Genomic DNA, 26,298 nt, shown 5'->3' on the forward strand with positions numbered 1-26,298 from the left:
TGACTCAAATAAGATTCCTTCAAGGTTGCTCTGCTGTCCAAAATATTTCTAATAAAATTTTTGTCATATGTAACTTTTAAGTTGCATGTATTTGAAACTATCTACATTGGTCAGTCCGAAATTACTTTTTAATTCTGTAATGGAAATAAATGTATTTCCTGTTACCAAGTCATTTACGGTTTCTATGCCTTTAGTTTTCCATGTGGACCAATTTATCGGTGAATTCTGAAAAGCTATCCAAGGATTATTCCATAAGGTTATGCTTCTTGGGAGTGATATTGGTTATTGTAAAATACATTTCATTGTCTTCCACATCATTATAGTGTTCTTAACTATGAAGTTTTTAATGTTCTTAGCTTTATCCTTTGAAAATAGATTCTGGGGGTGAGCATGCACATCTTCAATATGTACCCATTGTTCCTCTTTAGTGCATTCAACTACATGTCGCAAGTAAAAGCCTTGGGTAGCGAGTTGATGCAATTCCAAGTCTGGAAGGTTTAAACCACCCCCAGACAGATGTAAAACTTTCCTTTTTATTCTATGAATTTTATTTGCCCATATAAAATATGTTAGACTTTTTTAAAGAATGTCTTCGGTGGGGTAATTGGGATTTCCGAAAATAGATACAAAAACTTTGGCAGCCTTGCCATTTTAAAGAGGTTTATTCTACCTGTAAGATTTATGGGAAGATTATTCAATTTAATTAAATCTGCAGTGTCGGTAATATTTTCCTGCGCACTCGTTAGGTCCCTTGATACAAATTGAGCAACGTTTCCATGCCTCGAATTCAGGCTGTTCTGGAGGCAAAGTGGGGACTGACCTGGTACTAGATGGGTGTACCTAATTAACTGGCCACTGAGTGTATATAATACTGTATAATATCTTACAGTACAGATTGCCGTCCTCATAGTGTCCACACTTGACCTTGCTTCTCCCCTATTTTCTGAATATTCTCCATCCATCTTTTTATAGGATGAATATGCCAAGCTGATTTAAATGCAAAGCTAATGATGTTACTAGGCCCACAGTTGAATTTGAAACATACTAATGTAGTGTTATGTGGCTACTCATGTACAGTGTGCATGTGTGTGTGTTGTTCCATGGCAGAGAGGAGAGCAGCATCTCTGAGATGAGCCAGCAAGATCCTGGAGAGAGGAGAGAGGGAGGAGATAATAGAGAGAGAGGAGAGAGAGGGGAGAGAGGGAGAGAGGGAAGAGAGAGAGAGGGGAGAGAGAGGAGCGAGAGAGGAGAGAGGACAGAGCGGAGAGAGAGGGGAGAGAGGAGACAGAGGAGAAGAGGGAGAGGGGAGAGAGGGGAGAGCGGAGACAGAGGAGAGAGAGGAGAGAGGACAGAGAGAGGAGCGAGAGGAGAGAGGACAGCGAGAGGGGAGCGAGAGGAGAGAGAGGGGAGAGAGAGGACAGAGGACAGAGAGAGGGGAGAGAGAGGAGAGAGGACAGAGAGAGGGGAGAGAGAGGAGAGCGGGGAGAGAGAGGGGAGAGAGAGGAGAGAGAACAGAGCGGAGAGAGAGGGGAGAGAGGAGACAGAGGAGAAGAGGGAGAGGGGAGAGAGGGGAGAGCGGAGACAGAGGAGAGAGAGGAGAGAGAGAGAGGAGAGAGGACAGAGAGGAGAGAGAGAGGAGAGAGGACAGAGAGAGGGGAGCGAGAGGAGAGAGAGGGGAGAGAGAGGACAGAGGACAGAGAGAGGGGAGAGAGAGGAGAGAGGACAGAGAGAGGGGAGAGAGGGGAGAGAGGAGACAGAGGAGAAGAGGGAGAGGGGAGAGAGGGGAGAGCGGAGACAGAGGAGAGAGAGGACAGAGAGAGGAGAGAGGACAGAGAGAGGAGCGAGAGGAGAGAGGACAGAGAGAGGGGAGCGAGAGGAGAGAGAGGGGAGAGAGAGGACAGAGGACAGAGAGAGGGGAGAGAGAGGAGAGAGGACAGAGAGAGGGGAGAGAGAGGAGAGCGGGGAGAGAGAGGGGAGAGAGAGGAGAGAGGACAGAGCGGAGAGAGAGGGGAGAGAGGAGACAGAGGAGAGAGAGGAGAGAGAGGAGAGAGGACAGAGAGGAGAGAGAGAGGAGAGAGGACAGAGAGAGGGGAGCGAGAGGAGAGAGAGGGGAGAGAGAGGACAGAGGACAGAGAGAGGGGAGAGAGAGGAGAGAGGACAGAGAGAGGGGAGAGAGAGGAGAGCGGGGAGAGAGAGGAGGGGGATAGAGAGGGGAGAGAACCTCCAACACACCCAGTGCTGGGGAACACACCAAGCATGGCAGACGAAAGGTGGCCCCTCATGTACACATGCACACACATGTAAACCCATGTGTCGTACTCATAGATGCTAATCTAGCATTGTAGTACACTGTAGCCTACTGTACACTGACATCCATACAACCATAATACTGTACCTTCAACACCCTATCTACACTCTAAAAAGAAAAGGTTCCTGGAGTATCCTTTAGGGGTTCTTCAAATTGAAACTGTGAGGGAACCCCTATAAGTTATTTGAAGAACCCTTTAAATGGGTTATCCAGAGCGACTTACAGTTAGTGAGTGCATACATACTTTTTTTTCAAACCCCCTGTGGGAATCGAACCCACAACCCTGGCGTGCTCTATCAACTGAGCTACATCCCTGCCGGCCATTCCCTCCCCTACCCTGGGCCAATTGCGCACCACCCCATGGGTCTCCCGGTCGCGGTCGGCTACGACAGAGCCTGGACTTGAACCAGGATCTCTAGTGGCACAGCTAGCACTGTGATGCAGTGCCTTAGACCACTGCGCCACACGTATCAGTAGAGACATTCTTCCTCTGTAGTCCATTGTGGGAGGTGATGTCAGTCTGCCGTGTAACAATGTGATTTATCCAAACTGCTCCTCAACTATATGGAACTATGGATCTATTGAAGAAGTCCGTCTTGGGAGGGTGAAAAAGGAAGAACTGAACAACAGAGCAGACAGACTGAGTTTAGGGTCTGACTGTTCTCTACATGTTAGTGATGTCAGAGCTGAGGATGCTGGAGTCTACACCTGTCGACTGTTCCTTACAGAGGGTGGATCACAACATGGAGGTGATGCTCCTGTTCATCTGTCTGTTCTAACTAGTGAGTATTACTGTTTAAATCAGAGCTGTGCAAAATTGTAGTGTTGATAGTCATATTAAACATGAGCAGTACATACTGAAAGATTATGCAAGCATGATTTTTTCTCTTTCTCAGTGTCCTCGTCAGTGTCCTCACCAGTCACAGATATAAAACCTGATAGACCAGTAACATTAAGGTGCTCTCTGCACACCCACAATGGACCTGGCAGATGTGCCCCAGACATTAACCAAGATGTTAGTCTGAGCTGGCTGAGGGTGGATGAGACAGATACTGGGCTGATTGAGGCAGGTACTAATCTGCAGGGAGACTCCAGATACCAGGTCACACAGCTGTCTCACTGTGACATCACTCTGAATATGACACTCCAGGGGGAGGACAACAACAGGAAGTGGAGGTGTCAGATGACTGGAAAAGTGGAAATCTTCCTGGATTTCACTGTTACATTCCCAGGTAGACAATTTACTGATAGATATCCCATATTTCATCAATTAGTAGGCTACATCTATCACCCTAACCACCCTACCAACCTAACATACTGATAGATTAATTAGTATTTTAAGAATAATGACTAAAGGATTTCACCCACGGCAGGTAGCTTAGTGGGTAAGAGCGTTGTGCCAGTAACCGAAAGGTCGCTGGTTCTAATCCCCGAGCCAACTAGGTGAAAAATCTGTCGATGTGCCCTTGAGCAAGGCACTTAACCCTAATTGCTCCTGTAAGTCGCTCTGGATAAGAGCGTCTGCTAAATGACTAAAAAAATAATAATTAAAAAAAAAAAAATAATAATAATAATAATAATTGTGTGAACGATGTTAGAGTTATAATGTAGTGTCAACCCACTAACAGAGGGGGGAAGTTAGAAACTGTTGAGAAAGCATTCCAGGGTGAAGGGGACTAAGAAACGGTTTAAAGGTGGGCGGAGCAAAGTGCCTTTGTGTGTCAAGGGGTATAAAAGCTGTATGTATGTTTTTTGGCGCCAGAGCTCTCCATGATTAAAAATACAGATCATTCTTGCTGGTTGCGGACCTTTGTTTAATTCATGATTAAACCAGAGAATTTACACCCTCTGGGAATTATTCAGAGCATTAAGTTTGATTAATTAGAGATAGAAATTATCGTGACACATACTGTACACTGGAGAAATAGGATCTGTTTCTGTATAGAATGTACATTTGTGGGGGGGTTTAGAGAGTAGCCGTACTTTGATTCCTGCCAGTGCCCCACGGAACCCCCACAATGGTTAGAGTTTTTCTCTTTTCAGTTTATTAAAAAAAAACATATTGCAATGTCTGACAGACACAGTCCTGGTATTGCTGGTCTTTCAGATAGAATAGCACTCTCTAGTGGTAGCAGTTGTGACGGGAGTCCCACACAGAGCCTTTACTCTTCATAGTCAATCATTGAGAATCTGCATTTTATTGTCTTGTCACGCTTTGTCCCTTCATCAATGTTTCTACAATGATACTCCTGACTTCATGTTAGCTCACTGTAGTCACCCCTTTTCTACTGTGATGAACAGGCCCAAACCCTGTCCCATCTAGCCTCTCTCAAGATACTTGAATTCATGTTTTTCAGACAGTTCTGATAGAAGAACTGATTCCTGTCAAGACAACCACCAGTACTCCACAGTAGTCTAAATCTGGTAGCGTAAAAACAGCCCCAAACATATTTATAGGAAGTACTGCTTGTCTAGTTCTCTAGAGATTGGAGTGGAGAAAGATTTAGCAGATTGGTAGATTGTATGAGTGGTACAGCATTGGGCCAAAGTCAGATGTATTACCTTGGTCAATACACAGAGCATGCAACTAAACTTCCCTTTTAGTCATTTAGCAGACACTCTTATCCAGAGTGACTTATAGGAGCAATTAGGATTAAGTGCCTTGCTATTAACTATTTTCAGCTAGTCGGCTCAGGGATTCAAACCAGCAAACTTTGTTTACTGGCCCCACGCTCTTAACTGCTAGGCTACCTGCCTAGACTACCTACCTACTGCTAGGCTAACTTTCATGTAAATTCATGCAATTCACACTCTCTTCCTGTGTAAATTTCTGCTTGTCTATGATGCCAAATACCACTACTCCATGTTAAAGTTATTTAGTGGATGGTCTGAACAATCAAAGTAATCCATTAGGCACAAATGAAAACGCTAAGCTAGATCTTTAGTGATCAGACAGAGGTGAATGTAACTGCAACCAATGATGTACATTGAATAAGTATGTCTATGCCTGCAACTGGTCCTTCTCTCAGTGGTTCTTTCAGCTCAGACCACTTCTGTTTTTCTGAGGCTGACCAGAGACGGATAAAAATAGGTAATGGGTTGTCTTTTAATTTGACCACAGCATCTTACCTCACCCTAACGAGAACATAGCTAGTCATTTCACACCTTCAAAAAGGATTTTGCAACAACAACACAGAAAGATACCGTGGGAACAGTGGCCTTCGGTGTTACTATGGGGACTGAGACATAGAGTGACTGTTTTTGGCTGGGGTTTGATGGATGTTAGTTTCCCGTGGCCATCATTCCATATCTCGTCTCATTGACTCCTGTCTGGGGCTAAACGGATGCAGGTTCATGTTCATGTTCTATTTTTAACTTAGAAAAACAAGACTCCAAGTTATTTAGTGGATGGTCTGAACAATCAAAGTAATCCATTAGACACGAATGAAAAGGCAAAGCTAGATCTTTCGTGATCAGACAGAGGTGAAGTTGTAGAGGTGTTTGGCTAATGGATATTGGTCTTCAGCATACTCTAGTGACTGTTGTGTGATACAAACTTTACTTCATATAAATCAATCTAAATGATTGACTGTTTTTAATCACTGTCTGTCTCATTGTCCAGGTACCAGTAATGTGGTTGAGCTACCCATCAATCGCATCATGCTCTTTGTGACTCTGACTGTCATGGCTGCCATAGTCACTATTCACACAACAAGAAGTAACTGCCCACCCAAGGCTCTGCACCCACAAGCAGGTGAGAGTCACAGGCATTGGTCCAGTTCCATTTAGGTTCTTAACTCCTCCCACAACATCAGTGTTCACAGATCTGAAAAGACTGGATAGACCTAAACATTATGAATGGTTCCATCAATCCATAGAACATATGGAGCATACAACAAATTACATTCACATATTCTGATCTTCAGATGTGTGAACAGAAATAGAATCAGGTCATAAATAGTTATTTGACATAATCATCTTGTCCATCTAAACCCTATTAATTATTTCATCTTTACAGTCTGCTATAGAATGAATGGTGAGACATGTTGTCTGATGTGTGTGTTGTTGTTTTGTTCTCTGTATAGAAGAAGCCTCTGGTATTGAGCTTCAGGTCCTGGAGGAATGACCCCTTGTTCCTCACTCTTCTTCCTGTGCTGGACCAAGACTTTCAAACTGTCTGTAGCTTTATTGATTTAGTAACAGAGGATATTATACATGTTTTCTAAAGCTGATGTTCATCTATGATAGAGTAGAGTGTGTTGGAAGATGTATTAATAGTTGTATTCTAATATTTTAGTATCTTTAGTATCTATTTTACACGTCTTTTTGTTTATTTATGTTTATTGCATGCATTAGGGGTGCAGACATCAATTAAGCAAAGCATGGCTGATGTGTGAATGATACGTTAGTTTTTTATTTTCTGTCCATTGTGAATATAATAATAATAATATAATGCCATTTAGCAGACGCTTTTATCCAAAGCGACTTACAGTCATGCGTGCATAATTTTTTTTGTGTATGGGTGGTCCCGGGGATCGAACCCACTACCTTGGCGTTACAAGCGCTGTGCTCTACCAGCTGAGCTACAGAGGACCAGCATAGAGAAATTGAATGAAGTCAGCATAGAGAAATTCTAATTTACTTAATCAATGTGTTTTATATCCTAATCCAATTTTTTTATGAGCACAATGTATTTTCTAACATTTTAATGAATTTCTGAAACTGTTTTTAAATAAACTAATAAAAATTAAATATATCTAACTCATTGTCAGTACAGTACAGGTGTGTTTTTTTTACTATACACTTCCACAGCAACGCAGGTAGGTAGGCTACATCAGTCCTCCTAGAAAAAGCATCTGACTGTCAGAGATTTGTCTGTAGACCTACTCTGACTTTATATGACAAACTCAAATGTGATTGGAATTTTAAGCATTTGAAACCCTAGTTTTCTCTTTCTCAGTGTCCTCGTCCTCACCAGTCACAGATATAAAACCTGATAGACCAGTAACATTAAGGTGCTCTCTGCACACCCACAATGGACCTGGCAGATGTGCCCCAGGCATGAACCAAGATGTTAGTCTGAGCTGGCTGAGGGTGGATGAGGCAGATACTGGGCTGATTGAGGCAGGTACTAATGTGCAGGGAGACTCAAGATACAAGGTCACACAGCCGTCTCACTGTGACATCACTCTGAATATGACACTCCAGAGGGAGGACAACAACAGGAAGTGGAGGTGTCAGCTGACTGGAAAAGTGGAAATCTTCCTGGATTTCACCTTTAAGTTCTCAGGTAGGGATTCTATATTATATATCTCCCATGTGTATGTATATTGTGTAGTAAATACTACATCTGCCTTATTAACCACCTGATAAAATGATGTGATGTCAGCTGACTGGAAAAGTGGAGACCTTCCTGGATTTCACTGTTACATTCCCAGGTAGACAATTTACTGATAGATATCCCATATTCCATCAATAAGTAGGCTACATCTATCACCCTAACCACCCTACCACCCTAACGTACTGTACACTGGAGAAATAGGATCTGTTTCTCTATAGAATGTACATTTGTGTTTTTTTTAGAGAGTACCCGTACTTTGATTCCTGCCAGTGCCCCACGGAACCCCCACAATGGTTAGAGTTTTTCTTTTTCAGTTTATAAAAAAAAACGTATTGCAATGTCTGACAGACACAGTACTGGTATTGCTGGTCTTTCAGATAGAATAGCACTCTCTAGTGGTAGCAGTTGTGACGGGAGTCCCACAGAAAGGCTTTACTCTTCATAGTCAATCATTGAGAATCTGCATTTTATTGTCTTGTCACGCTTTGTCCCTTCATCAATGTTTCTACAATGATACTCCTGACTTCATGTTAGCTCACTGTAGTCACCCCTTTTCTAATGTGATGAACCCTGCCCCCTCTAGCCTCTCTCAAGATGCTTGACTTCATGTTTTTCAGACAGTTCTGATAGAACAACTGATTCCTGTCAAGACAACCACCAGTACTCCACAGTAGTCTAAATCTGGTAGCGTAAAAACAGCCCCAAACATATTTATAGGAAGTACTGCTTGTCTAGTTCTCTACAGATTGGAGTGGAGAAAGATTTAGCAGATTGTTACATTGTATGAGTGGTACAGCATTGGGCCAAAGTCAGATGTATTACCTTGGTCAATACACAGAGCATGCAACTAAACTTCCCTTTTAGTCATTTAGAAGACACTCTTATCCAGAGTGACTTATAGGAGCAATTAGGGTTAAGTGCCTTACTTTTAACTATTTTCAGCTAGTCGGCTCAGGGATTCAAACCAGCAACCTTTGTTTACTGGCCCCACGCTCTTAACTGCTAGGCTACCTGCCTAGACTACCTACCTACTGCTAGGCTAACTTTCATGTTAAAGTTTTTGTGGTTCACACTCTGCTGGTCTATGATGCCAAATACCACTACTCCATCTTAAAGTTATTTAGTGGATGGTCTGAACAATCAAAGTAATCCATTAGGCTCGAATGAAAACGCTAAAATAGATCTTTAGTGATCAGACAGAGGTGAATGTAACTGCAACCAATGATGTACATTGAATACAGTGGGGGAAAAAATTATTTAGTCAGCCACCAATTGTGCAAGTTCTCCCACTTAAAAAGATAAGAGAGGCCTGTAATTTTCATCATAGGTACACGTCAACTATGACAGACAAAATGAGAAAAAAAAATCCAGAAAATCACATTGTAGGATTTCTTATGAATTTATTTGCAAATTATGGTTGAAAATAAGTATTTGGTCAATAACAAAAGTTTCTCAAAACTTTGTTATATACCCTTTGTTGGCAATGACACAGGTCAAACGTTTTCTGTAAGTCTTCACAAGGTTTTCACACACTGTTGCTGGTATTTTGGCCCATTCCTCCATGCAGATCTCCTCTAGAGCAGGGATGTTTTGGGACTGTCGCTGGGCAACACGGACTTTCAACTCCCTCCAAAGATTTTCTATGGGGTTGAGATCTGGAGACTGGCTAGGCCACTCCAGGACCTTGAAATGCTTCTTACGAAGCCACTCTTTCGTTGCCCGGGTGGTGTGTTTGGGATCATTGTCATGCTGAAAGACCCAGCCACGTTTCATCTTCAATGCCCTTGCTGATGGAAGGAGGTTTTCACTCAAAATCTCACGATACATGGCCCCATTCCTTCTTTCCTTTACACGGATCAGTCGTCTTGGTCCATTTGCAGAAAAACAGCCCCAAAGCATGATGTTTCCACCCCCATGCTTCACAGTAGGTATGGTGTTCTTTGGATGCAACTCAGCATTCTTTGTCCTCCAAACACGTCGAGTTTAGTTTTTACCAAAAAGTTCTATTTTGGTTTCATCTGACCATATGACATTCTCCCAATCCTCTTCTGGATCATCCAAATGCACTCTAGCAAACTTCAGACGGGCCTGGACATGTACTGGCTTAAGCAGGGGGACACGTCTGGCACTGCAGGATTTGAGTCCCTGGCGGCGTAGTGTGTTACTGATGGTAGGCTTTGTTACTTTGGTCCCAGCTCTCTGCAGGTCATTCACTAGGTCCCCCCGTGTGGTTCTGGGATTTTTGCTCACCGTTCTTGTGATCATTTTGACCCCACGGGGTGAGATCTTGCGTGGAGCCCCAGATCGAGGGATATTATCAGTGGTCTTGTATGTCTTCCATTTCCTAATAATTGCTCCCACAGTTGATTTCTTCAAACCAAGCTGCTTACCTATTGCAGATTCAGTCTTCCCAGCCTGGTGCAGGTCTACAATTTTGTTTCTGGTGTCCTTTGATAGCTCTTTGGTCTTGGCCATAGTGGAGTTTGGAGTGTGACTGTTTGAGGTTGTGGACAGATGTATTTTATACTGATAACAAGTTCAAACAGGTGCCATTAATACAGGTAATGAGTGGAGGACAGAGGAGCCTCTTAAAGAAGAAGATACAGGTCTGTGAGAGCCAGAAATCTTGCTTGTTTGTAGGTGACCAAATACTTATTTTCCACCATAATTTGCAAATAAATTCCTAAAAAATCCTACAATGTGATTTTCTGGATATTTTTTTCTCAATTTGACTGTCAAAGTTGACGTGTACCTATGATGAAAATTACAGGCCTCTCTCATCTTTTTAAGTGGGAGAACTTGCACAATTGGTGGCTGACTAAATACTTTTTCCCCCCACTGTAAGTATGTCTATGCCTGCAACTGGTCCTTCTCTCAGTGGTTCTTTCAGCTCAGACCACTTCTGTTTTTCTGAGGCTGACCAGAGACGGATAAAAATAGGTAATGGGTTGTCTTTTAATTTGACCACAGCATCTTACCTCACCCTAAAAAGAACATAGCTAGTCATTTCACACCTTCAAAAAGGATTTTGCAACAACAACACAGAAAGATACCGTGGGAACAGTGGCCTTTGGTGTTACTATGGGGACTGAGACATAGAGTGACTGTTTTTGGCTGGGGTTTGATGGATGTTAGTTTCCCGTGGCCATCATTCCATATCTCGTCTCATTGACTCCTGTCCGGGGCTAAACGGATGCAGGTTCATGTTCATGTTCTATTTTTAACTTAGAAAAAACAAGACTCCAAGTTATTTAGTGGATGGTCTGAACAATCAAAGTAATCCATTAGGCACGAATGAAAACGCTAAGCTAGATCTTTCGTGATCAGACAGAGGTGAAGTTGTAGAGGTGTTTGGCTAATGGATATTGGTCTTCAGTATCCTCTAGTGACTGTTGTGTGATACAAACTTTACTTTCATATAAATCAATCTAAATGATTGTCTGTTTTTAATCACTGTCTGTCTCATTGTCCAGGTACCAGTAATGCTGTTAAGTTGCCCATCAGTCGCATCATGCTCTTTGTGACTCTGACCGTCATGGCTGCCATAGTCACTATTCACACAACAAGGAGGAACCTCCCACCCAAGGCTCTGCACCCACAAGCAGGTGACAGTCACAGGCATTGGTCCAGTTCCATTTAGGTTCTTAACTCCTCCCACAACATCAGTGTTCACAGATCTGAAAAGACTGGATAGACCTAAACATTATGAATGGTTCCATCAATCCATAGAACATATGGAGCATACAACAAATTACATTCACATATTCTGATCTTCAGATGTGTGAACAGAAATGGTATCAGGTTATAAATAGTCCTTTGACATAATCATCTTGTCCATCTAATCCCCTATTAACTATTTCATCTTTACAGTCTGCTATAGAATGAATGGTGAGACATGTTGTCTGATGTGTGTGTTGTTGTTTTGTTCTCTGTATAGAAGAAGCCTCTGGTATTGAGCTTCAGGTCCTGGAAGAATGACCCCTTGTTCCTCACTCTTCTTCCTGTGCTGGACTAAGACTTTCAAACTGTCTGTAGCTTTATTGATTTAGTAACAGAGGATATTATACATGTTTTCTAAAGCTGATGTTCATCTATGATAGAGTAGAGTGTGTTGGAAGATGTATTAATAGTTGTATTCTAATATTTTTGTATCTTTAGTATCTATTTTACACGTCTTTTTGTTTATTTATGTTTATTGCATGCAGTAGTGGTGCGGACATCAATTAAGCAAAGCATGGCTGATGTGTGAATGATACGTTTGTTATTTATTTTCTGTCCATTGTGAATGAAATCAGCATAGAGAAATTCTAATTTACTTTATCAATATTTTTTTTCCCTAATCCAATTTTTTAATGAGCACAATGTCTTTTATAACATTTTAATGAATTTCTGAAACTGTTTTTAAATAAACTAATACAAATTAAATATATCTAACTCATTGTCAGTACAGTAGAGCACGGCGCTTGAAACGCCAAGGTAGTGGGTTCGAACCCCGGGACCACCCATACACAAAAAAAAAATGTATGCACGCATGACTGTAAGTCGCTTTGGATAAAAGCGTCTGCTAAATGGCATATTATATATTATACAGGTGTGTTTTTTTTACTATACACTTCCACAATATATGGTAAAGCATGAATGCAATGACCTTATTTTATTTACAACCTTCTTCTAGTCAGCAGCGCAGGTAGGTAGGCTACGTCAGTCCTCCTAGATAAAGCATCTGACTGTCAGAGGTTTTTCTGTAGACCTACTCTGACTTTATATGACAAACTCAAATGTGATTGGAATTTTAAGCACTTGAAACCCTAGTTTACAGTAGCCTACACAGTTTTTAGTTCTTCCCATTGACATTGCAAATAAAAGGACTGTAGCCTACAGCCTTACTTTGAAATGACATCACAGACTAGTCCCTTTTTCACGTTTACCTGCAGCTGAGCTTCACGCCGGGCGGGGTGGAGGCAGCTGAGCTTCACGCCGGGCGGGGTGCAGCGTTCCTGGCCGCTAGAGGCCTTCCAAAACAAATTTAAAAAGGAACTCAGTGTCTCAACTTAATGTTGAGAGTTAGAATAGTAGAATACACAAGGTGCAAGTTTGAAATTTGCCTGTTTATCAGCTGTTTTTCTCTTGTTTTGTTAGTCACCGACAGTCACTAAATTAGCCATGTCAGCTAACCATTTTTAGATTGCTAAGTTAGTTTAGCCAGTTATCTAAACTTGTAATAATCATGTCCAAATCACGACCGGCAACACAGGGCACATGCTCAGGGGTCCTGGGTCCTGACCTCTAGGGGGCTTGTATTGATTTTGTTAGTCATTCTTACTCAGATATCATTAACATGGCAAAAGTCATGGCAAAATGTGCAGAATTGCAGGAAATTATCTTTAAAACTGCAAACATGTCTCTCTTCCCCATGACAAAATGTTTAGAACTGCCAATAAATGTCCTTTAAAACTGCAACATTCCCTCTACACCCATGGCAAAATGTGTAGAATTGCAGGAAATCTCTCCACCTTCAAGAGGGGGGCCACTAAACATTTGTGCCTGGGTTACCCAATAGGCTGGAGCCGTCCCTGGCTGCAGCGTAGCCTTCGCAAGACATCAAAAACCACGATTTTTCGTATTTTTGTATTTTCAGAATAAATATTCTGCTTCATTGTGGCAACCGATTCTCAGTAGAACAAAACGAAAAGAGAATCATTTTTATTTTTTTATTTCACCTTTATTTAACCAGGTAAGCCAGTTGAGAACAAGTTCTCATTTACAACTGCGACCTGGCCAAGATAAAGCAAAGCAGTGCGATAAAAACAACACAGAGTTACACATGGGATAAAACAAAACATACAGTCAATAACACAATAGACAATCTATATATCAATATGGAAAGAGCGAACTACGATATAGCCTAGCTACCAGGTAGTCTATTTCACATTTGAGAATTATCCTGCCTCCTACTTACAAAGACAGTAAATGACAGAATAAACCCCCAATTAGGCAATACAATGTTGTTGTACTCTGTGAAACTCTGGAGTGAATGAAAATGAAACATTCAGATCTGATTTATTTCCATTTTATTAACTCACTTTAGTCAATATAATTTTAAACATGATTAATGCAGGAAAAAAAATGCCATGAGTTTGTTATCAGCAGAGCTAAAATATGTTTGTCTAAGAAGCTGCTATTGTGCTACATACTAAAAGAAAACATAACACCAGTGTTCTACCTTATCCATCTAGTAATCATAATTAAAAACACATCTTAGTGTCCTGTATGATCCAGCAGTTCTCTTCACATGTACAGCCTCGGTTACCAAAGTCAGCATGGGCTCTAATCCCAACCATGCCCTTCTGACTCGCAAACTCTCCTACCTTCACTGCCCTAACTCACCGTCCTATCTCACTGCCCTAACTCACTGTCCTATCTCACTGCCCTAACTCACTGCCCTATCTCACAGCCCTAACTGTCACGATCGTCTGAGGAAACGGACCAATACGCAGCGCGTGGAGTGAACATGATGACTTTATTTATAAAAGCAACCACGAAAACAACAAACAAATGACGATAGTGAAGTCCTACAGTGACTATGACTGAACCTGGAACAAAAACCCACAAACACACAGTGAAACACAACAGTTTAAATATGGCTCCCAATCAGAGATAACGAGCCGACAGCTGACACTCGTTACCTCCGATTGGGAGTCAATGACCAAACATAGAAACCAACCCAACAGAAAAGCAAACATAGAAATACACCCAACAGAAAAATAACAACCCTGGCTCAAAATAAAAGTCCATAGAGCCAGAGTGTCACAGTACCCCCCCCTAAAGGTGCGAACTCCGGGCGCACCAGCATACAGTCTAGGGGAGGGTCTGGGTGGGCGTCTGTCCATGGTGGCGGCTCTGGCACTGGTCGTGGTCCCCACCCCACCATAGTCACTACCTGCTTACGTAGCCTCCTCCAAATGACCACCCCCAACTAAACCCCACAGGATTAAGGGGCAGCACTGGACTAAGAGGCAGCACCGGACTCAGGGGCAGCACCGGACTAAGGGGCAGCACCGGGGCTAAGGGGCAGTACCGGACTCAGGGGCAGCACCGGACTAAGGGGCAGCACCGGACTAAGGGGCAGCACCGGACTAAGGGGCAGCACCAGGATAAGGGACAGCACCAGGATAAGGGGCAGCACCAGGATAAGGGACAGCACCGGGCTAAGGGGCAGTACCGGACTAAATGGCGGATCCTGGCTGGCTGGCTCTGGCGGATCCTGGCTGGCTGGCGGATCCCGGCTGGACGGCTCTGGCGGATCCTGGCTGGCGGAAGGCTCTGGCTGATCCTGTCTGGCGGAAGGCTCTGGCTGATCCTGTCTGGCGGAAGGCTCTGGCTGATCCTGTCTGGCGGACGGCTCTGGCTCCTGTCTGGCGGAAGGCTCTGGCTGATCCTGTCTGGCGGAAGGCTCTGGCTGATCCTGTCTGGCGGAAGGCTCTGGCTGATCCTGTCCGGCGGAGAGCTCTAGCGGCTCCCGGTCTGGCGGACGGCTCTGAAGGCTCATGGCAGACGGGCGGCTTTGCAGGCTCAGTACAGACGGGCAGTTCAGACGGCGTTGGGCAGACGGACAGTTCAGACGGCGTTGGGCAGACGGGCAGTTCAGGCGCCGTTGGGCAGACGGGCAGTTCAGACGGCGTTGGGCAGACGGACAGTTCAGGCCCCGTTGGGCAGACGGCAGACTCTGGCCGTCTGAGGCGCACCGTAGGCCTGGTGCGTGGTGCCGGAACTGGAGGTACCGGGCTGAGGACACGCATCTCAGGGCTAGTGCGGGGAGAGGCAACAGGGCATGCTTGGCCCTGGGGACGCACCGTAGGCCTGATGCGTGGTGCCGGAACTGGAGGTACCGGGCTGAGGACACGCATCTCAGGGCTAGTGCGGGAAGCAGCAACAGGGCATGCTTGGCCCTGGGGACGCATCGTAGGCCTGATGTGTGGTGCCGGAACTGGAGGTACCGGGCTGAGGACACGCATCTCAGGGCTAGTGCGGGAAGCAGCAACAGGGCATGCTTGGCCCTGGGGACGCACATAAGGCCTAGTGCGGAGAGCAGGAACAGGCCGGGCTGGGCTGGCGACGCGCACCGTCTCCCTGGTGCGGGTGGCCGGAACAGGCCGGGCCGGGCTGGCGAAGCGCACCGTATCCCTGGTGCGTGGAGCAGGAACAGGCCGGGCTGGGCTGGCGACGCGCACCGTATCCCTGGTGCGAGTGGCCGGAACAGGCCGGGCCGGGCTGGCGAGCGCACCGTATCCCTGGTGCGTGGAGTAGGAACAGGCCGGGCTGGGCTGGCGACGCGCACCGTATCCCTGGTGCGAGTGGCCGGAACAGGCCGGGCCGGGCTGGCGAGCGCACCGTATCCCTGGTGCGTGGAGTAGGAACAGGCCGGGCTGAGCTGGCGACGCGCACCGTATCCCTGGTGCGAGTGGCCGGAACAGGCCGGGCCGGGCTGGCGAGCGCACCCTATCCCTGGTGCGTGGAGCAGGAACAGGCCGGGCCGGGCTGGCGTAGCACACCGTGGACCTGGTGCTTGGAGTAGGAACAGACCGGTCCGTACCGGGAACACACACCACTGGCCTCAACCGAGGATCAGGAACGGGCCGGACCGGACTGGCAACACACATCAGTCTTTCACGCCGTGCCACAAACACTTCCCTCCCTCTACTCGCCAATGGCTCCCGTACTCCGTTAGCCTTCTCTCCTTTTCTCCCTGTGGCAGCCTCCTGCTGCCCAGCCGCCCAAGCCATGTGCCCCCCAAAAAATTTTTTTTTGGGGTTGCCTCCGTCCTTCCGACGATGGCCCTGCCGATGCCGTTGCTCCTCTCGCCGTCGCCTCTCCACCGTCTCGCTCCATGGTCGGCGATCCATACCATCCAGGATCTCCTCCCAAGTCCAGGACCCTTTACCGTCCAACAGTTCCTCCCATGTCCAGACCCTTTGCTCCTGGACGCGCTGCTTGGTCCTTTTGTGGTGGGTTTTTCTGTCACGATCGTCTGAGGAAGCGGACCAATACGCAGCGCGTTGAGTGAACATGATGACTTTATTTAATCAAAGCAACCACGAAAACAAATAAACGAATGACGATAGTGAAGTCCACAGTGACAAATGACTGTACATGGAACAAAAACCCACAAACACACAGTGAAACCACAACAGTTTAAATATGGCTCCCAATCAGAGATAACGAGCCGACAGCTGACACTCGTTACCTCCGATTGGGAGTCATATGACTAATCACCAAACAATGAAATGAACAACTAGAAACCAACATAGAAATACACCCAAAAGAAAATGAACAACCCTGGCTCAATAATCAAAGTCCATGGAGCCAGAGTGTCACACTAACTCACTGTCCTATCTCAATGAAATAAATAAAACCCTGTATATATACTGTATATATAATAGTGAAGACATCAAAACTATGAAATAACACATACAGTTGAAGTCGGAAGTTTACATACACTTTTTCAACCACTCCACACATTTATTGTTAACAAACTATAGTTTTGGCAAGTCGGTTAGGACATCTACTTTGTGCATGACACAAGTAATTTTTCCACAATTGTTTACAGACAGATCTTTTCACTAATAATTCACTGTATCACAATTCCAGTGGTTCAGAAGTTTACATACACTAAGTTGACTGTGCCTTTAAACAGCTTGGAAAATTCCAGAAAATTATGTCATGGCTTTAGAAGCTTCTGATAGGCTAATTGACATAATTTGAGTCAATTGGAGGTGTACCTGTGGATGTATTTCAAGGCCTACCTTCAAACTCAGTGCCTCTTTGCTTGACATCATGGGAAAATCAAAAGAAATCAACCAAGACCTCAGAAAAAAATGTGTAGACCTCCACAAGTCTGGTTCATCCTTGGGAGCAATTTCCAAACGCCTGAAGGTACCACGTTCATCTGTACAAACAATAGTATGCAAGTATAAACACCATGGGACCACGCAGCCGTCATACCGCTCAGGAAGGAGACACATTCTGTCTCCTAGAGATGAACGTACTTTGGTGCGAAAAGTGCAAATCAATCCCAGAACAACAGCAAAGGACCTTGTGAAGATGCTGGAGGAAATGGGTACAAAATTATCTATAACCACAGTAAAACGAGTCCTATATCAACATAACCTGAAAGGCCGCTCAGCAAGAAAGAAGCCACTGCTCCAAAACCGCCATAAAAAAACAATACTACAGTTTGCAACTGCACATGGGGACAAAGATCGTACTTTTTGGAGAAATGTCCTCTGGTCTGATCAAACAAAAATATAACTGTTTGGCCATAATGACCATCAACTGTTCCTGAACCAAATAGAGTAGCTGGCCAGCATTCACAAGATATTTGGTTCTGGGTGCTGAGATTAGGCTGTGAAAGACTGAGTGTAGTCTTCATGTTGATGTCTTGGCTGTGGAGTAGAGCTGGGGTCAGCAGGGTTCTCTGTCTCTCTGGTAGAAGAGGGCATAACAGAGGAATAGGTCACTGCATCTTCATCCTGGACCTACAGTGACAACACACACACACGCACACACACATATTAGTTTTACTATCGTTGTGGGGACTTATTTTCCCTAACCCTAACCTTAACTCTAACCCCTCACCCCTAACCCTAACCCTAAAATAGCCTCTTTCCTTGTGGGGACTGGCAAAAAGTCCCCATTTGTCCAAATTGTCCTTGTTTTACTATCCTTGTGAGGACTTCTGGTCTCCACAAGGATAGTAAAACAAAAAATACACACACACAACAGGGCGCCAGAATGAATCAGTTGGATGGGGATTTGATTTCTATAGGTGGGCCAGTTTTTTTCACAGGACCTCCTGTGTGGACGTCCTTGGGTGTTATAATAAAGACCATAGGCAGCTCATGAGTTTCAAGTTTGGGGACGCTTACAATTTATTCTACCATGTCTACCTATCTGCATGCCAGTTAGGATTATTTTTATAAGCGCATTTTCACGGAACAGTTTAATTTCAAAAGTAGTGTTTTAGTTTCTTAAAAGTATTGTCACGTGGTTAATCACACAAATCTGAATTAAAATGATAAAAATCTAAAAGTAAAAATTCAACTAATGCAAGAGCATTACCATATGGACACATATATACACTGTGATCCATTGCTGCAAAAACAATTATTGCACATGGTACTCAGAAATAGCCTATAAGCCAATGCAGCAGTAGGCCTATAACTTCCATCATCAACTAAGTCAAAATATGTATGCCTAAAGCTGAGAAATTAAAACAGCAGAAAATATCCTGATAAAAATGCAGGTTCTTTCAATCGCAATAATCTCTCTACTCACCTGTCTGTCTTGACTTGAGCTATCTCTAGTGAAGTGCAACATTGTATCAACTAAGCATGTTTGCATGCTCAGGCACTCGCTCCCTCAATATTATCAGGACAGAGAAACCACACAAAATGTATAAACCTCCTAAATTATGGTTATGAAATAAACCAGTACTTGTTTCTCACAAGTGTAGCAGGTCATGAACTCTGCAAACAATGTTTCCACTCTGAGAATGAGAATGGTAAATTACTAATGCATTAACAGTAATTAATGTAAGCAGATGATGGGGATCAACAGTACATTTACTATGCTTACTGGTTACACACAGTGCATTCGGAAAGTATTCAGACCCCTTGACTTTTTCCACATTTTGTTACGTTACAGCCTTATTCTTAAATGGATTCAATTGTTTTTTACACACAATACCCCATAATGACAAAGCAAAAACAGGTTTTTCATTTACATAAGTATTCAGACCCTTTACTCAGTACTTTGTTGAAGCACCTTTGGCAACGATTACAACCTCGAGTCTTCTTGGGTATGACGCTATAAGCTTGCCACAACTGTATTTGGGGAGTCTCTCCAATTCTTCTCTGCAGATCCTCTCAAGCTCTGTCAGGTTGGATGGGGAGCATCGCTGAACAGCTATTTTCAGGTCTCTCCAGAGATGTTCGATCGGGTTCAAGTCCGGGCTCTGGCTGGGCCACTCAAGGACATTCAGAGACTTGTCCCGAAGCCACTCCTGTGTTATCTTGGCTGTGTGCTAAGGATCGTTGTCCTGTTGGAAGGTGAACCTTCGCCCCAGTCTGAGGTCCTGAGCGCTCTGGAGCAGGTTTTCATCAAGGTTCTCTCTGTACTTTGCTCTGTTCATCTTTCCTCGATCCTGACTAGTCTCCCATTCTCAACCACTGAATAACATTCCCGCAACATGATGATGCCACCACCATGCTTCACTGTAGGGATGGTGCCAGGTGTCCTCCAAACGTGACGCTTGGCATTCAGGCCAAAGAGTTCAATCTTGGTTTCATCAGACCACAGAATCTTGTTTCTCATGGTCTGAGTGTCCTTTAGGCTCCTTTTCGCAAACTCCAAGTGGGCTGTCATGTGCCTTTTACTGAGGAGTGGCTTCCGTCTGGCCACTCTACCATAAAGGCCTGATTGGGGGAGTGCTGCAGAGATGGTTGTCCTTCTGGAAGGTTCTCCCTTCTCCACAGAGGAACTCTGGAACTCTGTCAGAGTGACCATTGGGTTCTTGGTCACATCCCTGACCAAGGTCCTTCTCCCCCGATTGCTCAGTTTGGCCGGGCGGCCATCTCTAGGAAAAGTCTTGGTGGTTCCAAACTTCTTCCATTTAAGAATGATGGAGGCCACTGTGTTCTTATGGACCTTAAGTGCTGCAGAAATGTTTTGGTACCCTTCCCCAGATCTGTGCCTCGACACAATCCTGTCTCAGAGCTCTATGGACAATTCCTTCGACCTTCATGGCTTGGTTTTTGCTCTGACATGCACTGTCAACTGTGGGACCTTACAGTATATAGACAGGTGTGTTCCTTTCCAAATCATGTCCAATCAATTGAATTTACCACAGGTGGACTCCAATCAAGTTGTAGAAACATCTCAAGGATGATCAATGGAAACAGGATGCCCCTGAGCTCAATTTCGAGTCTCATAGCAAATGGTCTGAATACTTATGTAAATCGAGTATTTCTGTTTTTTACTTGTATAACTTTGCAAAAAAAAATCAAAACCTGTTTTCGCTTTGTCATTATGGGGTATTGTGTGTAGATTGATTTTTTAATGTAATCAATTTTAGAATAAGGCTGTAACGTACTGTAACACAAAGTGGAAAAAGGGAAGGGGTATACCTTCCGAATGCACTGTATGTAATGGGGAATTTATCAAAATAAACAATCAAAGGGCAAACGATTCACACAATGAAACAATGAATGTAAAAGAATTGGCTGGAGACAGCGGAGCACATTCTGGAGAGTTGAGTGCCTGCATTCTGGAGAAAGACGCCCATATCTTCGCCACACACCGCTGCCCTTCTTCTTGTCTCAACATTTAAAATTATGCTCTTCCCACATTTTAGATGCTTTTCACTCCCAACTCAATAAGCTCAGCCTAACGCCATGCGAGCTTCCCAAATAGGCATAAGCCTTTATGCACTTGTGATTTGAAACAATCCACAGCTATTTCTTTTTTAAATAAGCTAATGATCCTCTGTGGCTAAGTCAAGCTCTTTGGTAAAGTATTTTGAATTAGGGGAAGCCAGCATCTGAACAGTGCACTCTGCACCCGCCAACTTTCCTTTCTAATTAGCAAGTGGCTGTAACCAGAGATCAGTATAATGACGAGATGCTCACGTCTCCACCCTAACAATGCTAGTCGTTGTCCCAAAGGCGGGAATGCAGGTGACAAGCTAAAGGTCTGCATATTATGCCCATAGAAACGCATTGGGCTTATTCAGGACAGATTTTGGCGAGAGTGAGCCCTCTCGCTTCACCTCTTCCTCTCTGCTGAAACAGCACCCCTCTGTCTAACAATATTTAGCCCATGTATGTGATCCTGTCTGACCAGAAAAAGTATGATATGCCATACTCCTTTTGTCCAGAATGCTGTTTCGCATTCTCGGATGCTTTATCTGAGATTGATGTGTCATTCTGTCTGCGCATGTCTCGGTCAAATAAATTATCAATATTTTATTTGGACAGGCAAGGAGGTACGGTAGGGCGGACCGGGCCCGTACCTCCTTGCCCATTGAAATAAAATATTGATAATTTATTTGACCGAGACGCACACCAACAGAAAGACGCATCAATCTCAGATAAAGTATCCGAGCAAGCAAAACGCACACACACGCACACACCAAAGTAAAGACTTCAAACTGTTTATAGGAGGGAGAGTCATAATATTACAATACGTACAGTATAGCTTCACTTACATCAACTCTCTGAGGCGGATTTTGGTTGAAGTGGAGGATGGAGGCATAGGTGATACTGTCAGCAGGTTGACACTACAAGTACCAAAATTGTTATTGAAATCTGAATCATTAGTCTTAATGCGTGATAACAACAGGTTAAAATGAAATTAAATGAATGTGTTAATGCACTAACCTTGTCCTCATTGGTTGGTGGGGTGGAGTGGTTTATTGCATTCAGACCCTACATAAATGAGTAACAATGGTACTCAATTAACAGAAATATAGTGGAACCTCTTAGTTAATTCCCTACAACAATAGTATAATACACTAACTGTTTTTATTAAGCCATTGTACACCAATTACATGTCTTTGTTACTCACAATGCTGTTATCATTTGGCACTTGATTATCTGAAAATAACAAAGAAAGACATCAGAAGAATTGATACAGAGGAACAATTTGCTCCATGTGTGTTTTATTATTATATTCCATTCAACTCAAAGAAAAACGATGAATGTCTGTACGTACTTGCTCTTCTTCTGTGTACAATGATGACAGCAGCAGCGACACACACAGCTGCTCCAACAGATAGAGTTAGGAGGAGGGTCTGGTTTAGTGGAGAACCAGGGAGGGGATGCGGAGCTGTTTAATCACATCATTTTATCAGGTGGTTAATAAGGCAGATGTAGTATTTACTACACAATATACATACAAATGGGAGATATATAATATAGAACCCCTACCTGAGAACTTAAAGGTGAAATCCAGGAAGATTTCCACTTTTCCAGTCAGCTGACACCTCCACTTCCTGTTGTTGTCCTCCCTCTGGAGTGTCATATTCAGAGTGATGTCACAGTGAGACAGCTGTGTGACCTGGTATCTGGAGTCTCCCTGCAGATTAGTACCTGCCTCAATCAGCCCAGTATCTGTCTCATCCACCCTCTGCCAGCTCAGACTAACATCTTGGTCCATGCCTGGGGCACATCTGCCAGGTCCATTGAGGGTGTGCAGAGAGCACCTTAATGTTACTGGTCTATCAGGTTTTATATCTGTGACTGGTGAGGACGAGGACACTGAGAAAGAGAAAAAATCATACTTGCATAATCTTTCAGTATGTACTGCTCATGTTTAATATGATTATCAACACTACACTTTTGCACAGCTCTTATTTAAACAGTAATACTCACTAGTTAGAACAGACAGATGAACAGGAGCATCACCTCCATATTGTGATCCACCCTCTGTAAGGAACTGTTGACAGATGTAGACTCCAGCATCCTCAGCTCTGACATCACTAACATGTAGAGAACAGTTAAACCCTAAACTCAGTCTGTCAGCTCTGTTGTTCTGTTCTTCCTTTTTCACCCTCCCATGACCAACTTCTTCAATAGATCCATAGTTCCATGTAGTTGAGGAGCAGTTTTGATAAATCACATTGTTACATGGCAGACTGACATTACCTCCAACAATGGAGTACAGAGGATGAGTGATTCCACTGACACCTGACAAGAAAATGGCATCAGATGATTATTTACTGATAATACAGATTACATTATATTTCACAGAGTCACTTGAAATTCATCACAGGTGTACTTCTCTGAAGAATAGAGTAATATTGTAACGCCCTGGCTCCGGGACTCTGAATATTGAGCCAGGGTTGTTCATTCTTTTGGGTGTATTTCTATGTGTTTGGTCAAGTGACTCCCAATCGGAGGTAACGAGTGTCAGCTGTCGGCTCGTTATCTCTGATTGGGAGCCATATTTAATCTGTTTGTTTTCCGTTGGGGGTTGTGGGTTTTTGTTCTATGTTCAGTCGGTGTACTGAGGACGTTACGGATCGTGTTTTGTTTTGTCGTTATTTCAACATTAAAGTCATCATGTTCACTCCCAACGCTGCGCTTTGGTCCTACTTTATTGGCGATCGTGACAGAAAAACCCACCACAACGAGACCAAGCAGCAGTTGGATAACGAGTGGTGGAGCCAGAAGAGCGAAGGTTGGGAGAGGACTATGGAGGCCTGGTCCACCGAGAGGAGAGACCCCCAGAAATTTTTTAGGGGGGGGCTCACGACGTCGGGGCAGAAGGTGTACGGCCCGGAGGAGTGCAAGAGGTTGGCAGATATGGCCGCCAGTTTAAGGGGGCCACTGGTTACGAAGGGGATGGAAAGTGTGGAGGCACGGCGAGAGGTACTGGGGGGTGTTTCCAGTCCGGTCCGGCCCGTTCCTGATCCCCGTGTAGGGCCAGGGGGTGTGTGTCCCCAGTGCGGTTCTGTCTGTCCCTGCTCAACGCACCAAGCCTACGGGGTGCGTCGCCAGCCCAGCTCGGCCTGTTCCTGCGCCCCGCACCAAGTCTGTGGTGCGTTTTGCCAGCCCAGCCCGGCCTGTCCCTGCTCCACGCACCAAGGATACGGTGTGCGTCGACAGCCCAGCCCGGCCTGTCCCTGCTCCACGCACCAAGGATACGGTGTGCGTCGACAGCCCAGCCCGGCCTGTCCCTGCTCCACGCACCAAGGATACGGTGTGCGTCGACAGCCCTGCCCGGCCTGTTCCTGCTCCACGCACCAAGGATACGGTGTGCGTCGACAGCCCTGCCCGGCCTGTTCCTGCTCCACGCACCAAGGATACGGTGTGCGTCGACAGCCCTGCCCGGCCTGTTCCGGGCACTCGCACCAGGGATACGGTGCGCGTCGCCAGCCCGACCCGGCCTGTTCCGGCCACTCGCACCAGGGATACGGTGCACGTCGCCAGCCCGGCCCGGCCTGTTCCGGCCACTCGCACCAGGGATACGGTGCGCGTCGCCAGCCCGACCCGGCCTGTTCATGCCACTCGCACCAGGGATACGGTGCGCGTCGCCAGCCCGGCCCGGCCTGTTCCTGCCACTCGCACCAAGCCAGGGGGGCGAGTCGTCAGCCTGGTAAGGCCCATTCCTGTTCCACGCACCAAGCCAGGGGCGCGTGTCGTCAGTCCGGCTCCGGCCAGCGGGGCTAGACAGGACCGGGGGTACTTTGGGGGTTGGAGAGGAGTGGGGATCAGGGCCGGAGCCGGAGCCGCCGCCGAGGAGGTGTGCCCACCCAGCCCTCCCTTGTGTAGCCCTTGTTGAGGCGCGGTCGCGGTCCGCGCCTTTAGGGGGGGGTACTGTAACGCCCTGGCTCCGGGACTCTGAATATTGAGCCAGGGTTGTTCATTCTTTTGGGTGTATTTCTATGTGTTTGGTCAAGTGACTCCCAATCGGAGGTAACGAGTGTCAGCTGTCGGCTCGTTATCTCTGATTGGGAGCCATATTTAATCTGTTTGTTTTCCGTTGGGGGTTGTGGGTTTTTGTTCTATGTTCAGTCGGTGTACTGAGGACGTTACGGATCGTGTTTTGTTTTGTCGTTATTTCAACATTAAAGTCATCATGTTCACTCCCAACGCTGCGCTTTGGTCCTACTTTATTGGCGATCGTGACAAATATACTATTATACAATAGTGAAGATAAAGGTAGACAGAAACACAACAGAAATGTTAACATAACTTCCGCATGTCTATTTTTCCTGAGATTGATGGTTTTCCGTGTTGAATGTGAGTGATGATCTCTTAATAAATAGTATTGTTATTCTCTCTCTCCTCTGTCTTACCTGTTAGCAGGTACAAAACAGTCACAAGCTGTCCCAAAAATGAATGATGGACGTTAGCCATTGTCCTCTCTCTCTCTCTCTCTCTGTCCTCTGTTTCTGTCTCCCCTCTGTCAGAGTGTCTCAGCTCTACACATTTCTCACCATACAGCAGCATCTCTATTCACCACTATAGCATCACTTCCTCAAAGTGGTCATGATTTTCTCTCGGCGTCAGGGACAGGGAAATGGTCAACTGCAGTTTGACTGTTTGTGAGTACCAGAACAAATTCTAATCAAGTAAAGACTAGTTTGCTTGTTTTGACAGCATAGTCTAGCTAACTAGAATTTTTATTTTTTATTTTTATTTATTTTATTTCACCTTTATTTAACCAGGTAAGCCAATTGAGAACAGGTTCTCATTTACAACTGCGACCTGGACAAGATAAAGCAAAGTAGTGCAATAAAAACAACACAGAGTTACATATGGGGTAAAAAAACATAAAGTCAGAAATACAACAGAAAATATATATACAGTGTGTGCAAATGTAGCAAGTTATGGAGGTAAGGCAATACATAGGCTATAGTGCAGAATAATTACAATAGTATTAACACTGGAATGCTAGATGTGCAAGAGATTATGTGCAAATAGAGATACTGGGGTGCAAAAGAGCAAAATAAATAACAATATAGGGATGAGGTAGTTGGGTGGGCTAATTTCAGATGGGCTGTGTACAGGTGCAGTGATCGGTAAGGTGCTCTGACAACTGATGCTTAAAGTTATTGAGGGAGATAAGAGTCTCCAGCTTCAGAGAT

The 26,298-nt window shown here is 44.8% G+C and overlaps 1 protein-coding gene across 1 annotated transcript in view; it reads right to left on the reverse strand.

The window, feature by feature from the left end:
* Positions 1-17,904: 17,904 nt before the first annotated feature.
* The window catches only part of LOC121548664, a 30,570-nt gene continuing 22,176 nt past the window's right edge, over positions 17,905-26,298 (reverse strand). Inside the window, exons 4-10 of the mRNA XM_041860183.2 lie at positions 23,078-23,392; positions 22,634-22,963; positions 22,419-22,532; positions 22,272-22,300; positions 22,085-22,132; positions 21,913-21,984; positions 17,905-18,184 (exon numbers count right to left, since the gene is read on the reverse strand). Coding sequence (XP_041716117.2) covers positions 18,047-18,184; positions 21,913-21,984; positions 22,085-22,132; positions 22,272-22,300; positions 22,419-22,532; positions 22,634-22,963; positions 23,078-23,392 — 1,046 coding nt within the window. The 3' untranslated portion in view covers positions 17,905-18,046. The remainder of the gene's footprint in view (positions 18,185-21,912; positions 21,985-22,084; positions 22,133-22,271; positions 22,301-22,418; positions 22,533-22,633; positions 22,964-23,077; positions 23,393-26,298) is intronic.

This window comes from Coregonus clupeaformis, chromosome 33 (assembly GCF_020615455.1).
Source record: "Coregonus clupeaformis isolate EN_2021a chromosome 33, ASM2061545v1, whole genome shotgun sequence".
NCBI lineage: Eukaryota > Metazoa > Chordata > Actinopteri > Salmoniformes > Salmonidae > Coregonus > Coregonus clupeaformis.